The following is a 3,550-nucleotide window of genomic DNA, read 5'->3' on the forward strand; positions in this document are numbered from 1 at the left end:
TCTTTAGCATTAGCATTAGCTTCTCACCCTGAAACCAACAGAAACATGCCTCGACTGTCCCAGCATACATGTAAAGTGGTGTAGTGGTGTGTATTTAAGGTGGTATAACGATGTATTTAAGGTGGTACGTGTTGAGGAGCTCAGAATTATTTAGTTTTTTTTTTTTTTACAGAATCTGGTTAAAATAAATTACTAATTTTTAGCAAGTTTTTAAAAAATTACACACGTACAATAAAATTATTTCAGCTTTAATTTAAATGTCCTGACAGAACCCCGTGTCACAGATGGTGAGTTCAAGGACCGTTGGAAAGCTGAAGATCTGATGAGTCATTCAGTTTTTAGGGCTCTGAGAAATGGTGGTGTTTTGGTGTTTTTGTTTTAAAAGGAACCATAAATAAACACTTTAAAACTTTTTTTTATGTTATGTTATGTGAATTTGAAGTCAGTTCATCATCACAACAAACTTACGTGAAGTTTTTTTTCCAGAGATCTGAATTTTCGCCGCCTGACTGTCGGTCACAGCTGAGCAACTGATGGATTCTCAGTTGTGCCTTGAAGTGCAGAATTTTTTGTTTTTTACAGAATATATGTTGAACAAATGGTTTATTTTTGGCAAAATTTTAAACTCAGATTTGTTTGAATTTTCCAGCAGAAGTGAACGTCACACACAAGTAGTTCAAGAACCATCAGGAAGTTAAATTATTTCTGTTCCTGTTGGCAGTTTCTAGCTTTATTTGGCCTTTTTTTTTTTTAAAGATGACACGTCACCAGGGGGTTTTGAGGTTCAGACAGTTCATGGATTTGGTGCAAATGGTTTATTTTTGGTGTTTTTCTAAATGAGACGAGGAGAATAAAACAGCGTCAATGAAATTTCCATATTTTAAGCTTAAATTTGGTGAATTTTTGTCCCATGAGTGTTTGTCACAGATGAGACTGTTATGGCTTCACAGTTGCGGTAAGGGATGCAGAATTTTTTGTTTTTTACAGAACATGGACTAAACCACTTATTTTCGGCAAATATTTAAATCAGAAATGTTTATTTTTCTGCTGAATGTCACATATGAGTAGTTCAAGGACTGTCGGAGAGTTGAAAATGATTTTTTTGGATTTTTTTTTATAAAGCTAACGTTCAAGAATCTATTATTTTCTCACAGGTAACTCACCTGAATGATAATCTCGTACTGTGTGTGACCAGTGTGTCAGAGGAGTCTGTGTGTCTCACCTCGTTGCCGATGACGTCGATCTTGTGCTGCACCTGAGGGACCCACTGGCGGACGATGGCGAACAGCTCGGGGACGGAGGTCCGCGGGTCCATCAGGATCTCCAGGCACGCCGGGTCGTTGGGGTCGAAGAAGGTGAAGGCTGCAGGAGCACAAAAGGCTGTGAGTGAATAAAACAGGAAGGACGAGGAGCCGAAACAACGGCCAGAAGTGTGAACGCTGCAGTCTGAGCCGGGTTCCATTTCACTGATCTGAGCTTTTCAAAGAGCGAACCGACACCGAACGCAGCACCGAGAGACGGGTTCCAACCAGGAGGAGCTCAGCTGGGTTTGTTTCTGCCCCCTGGTTCCCCTCACGTCTCTGGCTGTCTGTCAGGCTCTGTTCTGGTGCTTTTAAGCGATTTAAGAGCGTCGTTCAGGACGTTTCGTGTTTAGTTCAAGGACTGTTGGAAAGTTTGTTCAAACACTCGAAAACAGTTCAACCTGAAAACTCTTAGAATTTTTGCTAAATGACTGCTGATCACAGATGAGTCACTCACATCTCCTCGGTTACTCTGAGCAGCACAGAATTTTTAGTTTTTTACAGAATCTGGAAAGAATAAACGGCTGATTTTTGGTGAATTTACAAAACATATTTTTCAGTCTATTGCTGCACCTGTTGTAATGTAACGCTCAGTATGAAGACGATTTAAGGTGGTATGACAGTGTGTATTTACACTGGAATAGCAGTATTTAAGGCGGTAGGTCTGTCTGTATTTAAGGCAGTATTACAGTATTTAAGGTGGTAGGACAGTGTGTTCATAAGGCGGTCCAGCAGTGTTTAAGGTGGTATGACAGTACATATGTATATGTATAAGGTGGTATGTCTGTCTGTATTTAAGGCGGTATGGCAGTCTATATATATAAGGCGCTACAGCAGTATTTAAGGTGGTATGCCAGTGTGTACTTAAGGCGGTATATCTGTCTGTATTTAAGGCGGTATGACATTGTGTGTTTAAGGTGGTCCAGCAGTATTTAAGGCGGTATGACATTGTGTATTTAAGGTGGTATGCCAGTGTGTACTTAAGGCGGTCCAGCAGTATTTAAGGCGGTATGACATTGTGTATTTAAGGCGGTATGGCGTACCGTAGTCTTTGGGCAGCGGAGCCTGGGCGGACGGGTGCACCATGGCTCGGCGCCTCGGCTCGTGGACCGGACTCTGGTACTCGGACACCGACAGCGGTTCTGGTTCTGGTTCGGCCTCAACCTCGCGGCCGGTCGGCGGCTCCCCGTCCTCCTCCCTCTCCTCCCGCTCCTCCCGCTCCTCCTCCGGCTCGTCCTCCTCCTCGTCCTCCACCTCGGCCCTCTCCTCCGCCTCCCGCTCCTCCTCCAGCTCGTACTCCTCCTCTTCCTCCTCCTCCTCTTCCTCCTCGTCCTCCTCTTCCTCCTCCTCCTCGTCCTCCTCCTCGGTCAGGGCCTCCTCCTCCTCTCTCTGGACCCGGCCCTCCTCCTGCTCCTCCCGGTCGTGTCTCTCCTTCTCCTGCACCTCCAGGTTCTCCTCTTTAGTCATGGTGACGGATGCTGCGGCTGAAACCGAGGAGGAGAAAATCATTCATCATCATGTTTGTGTTTGAAATCTGAGGCTGCTTGAACAGAAACATCTCAGAAACTACTGACGACAGAAACCTGGAATCTTCACTGTTATGTCTCATCGTGTCATTGATTCAGAATCTGCAACATCGGACGAGTGGATCAAATAATCTCTGAGTTGAAACATGAAAAAAACATTGAAGCGTCGTTAAAAGTCTCATCCAGCAGCTGCAGGTCACTTTAATAAACACATAGAACACTTTAATACCAACACTTGGTGACAAAAATGAAAGAAGACGGTATTTTCCTGTAGCTTTTCCAACTGACTGAGCATTTCTGACAAGCTGAACCACAGAAACAAAGATGTCGACAGAGTCTGCTCTTGTACTTTAATATAATTAAAGATGTGGTTCGATGCCAGAAACACAACATTTGACTGAAGCAGCAGCTGAACCAGATCCAGCCTCGCTGCTGGATTCAGCTTCAGCCCGTCGGCTCTGTTTCTCTGCAGCGTCTCCAGACGACGGCTGCGTTCGGCTGCTGAGTGTTTGAGATGAAAACGAGCTAATTGACGTCCAGCCGATAATGGCATCGGCTAAGGAGCTAACGCTAACGCTCGCTGTCGGTCCGTCATTAGCTATTGACTGAAGGCTTTAATCTGCTCTGCACTCCAGCTAATGGACCCGACGAAGAAATCCGTCCGGCAGCTTCTCCTCCCTCCCAGTAGCATTTATGCTCCCTAACAATAACGTTTATGTTCCC

General features: G+C 44.7%; 1 protein-coding gene across 2 annotated transcripts in view; it reads right to left on the minus strand.

Moving 5' to 3' along the window:
* The window catches only part of clip3 (CAP-GLY domain containing linker protein 3), a 13,400-nt gene extending 10,872 nt beyond the window's left edge, over positions 1-2,528 (minus strand). The window contains exons 1-2 of one of the 2 annotated variants that reach the window (XM_008301262.1): positions 2,345-2,528; positions 1,223-1,362 (exon numbers count right to left, since the gene is read on the minus strand). In XM_008301262.1, the coding sequence (XP_008299484.1) occupies positions 1,223-1,362; positions 2,345-2,387 (183 nt within the window). In that variant the 5' untranslated portion in view covers positions 2,388-2,528. The remainder of the gene's footprint in view (positions 1-1,222; positions 1,363-2,344) is intronic. The other variant, XM_008301261.1, reaches the window with a different exon arrangement.
* Positions 2,529-3,550: the final 1,022 nt, after the last annotated feature.

The sequence above is a fragment of the Stegastes partitus genome, unplaced genomic scaffold (assembly GCF_000690725.1).
Source record: "Stegastes partitus isolate 25-593 unplaced genomic scaffold, Stegastes_partitus-1.0.2 Scaffold1651, whole genome shotgun sequence".
NCBI classification, from domain to species: Eukaryota; Metazoa; Chordata; class Actinopteri; family Pomacentridae; genus Stegastes; species Stegastes partitus.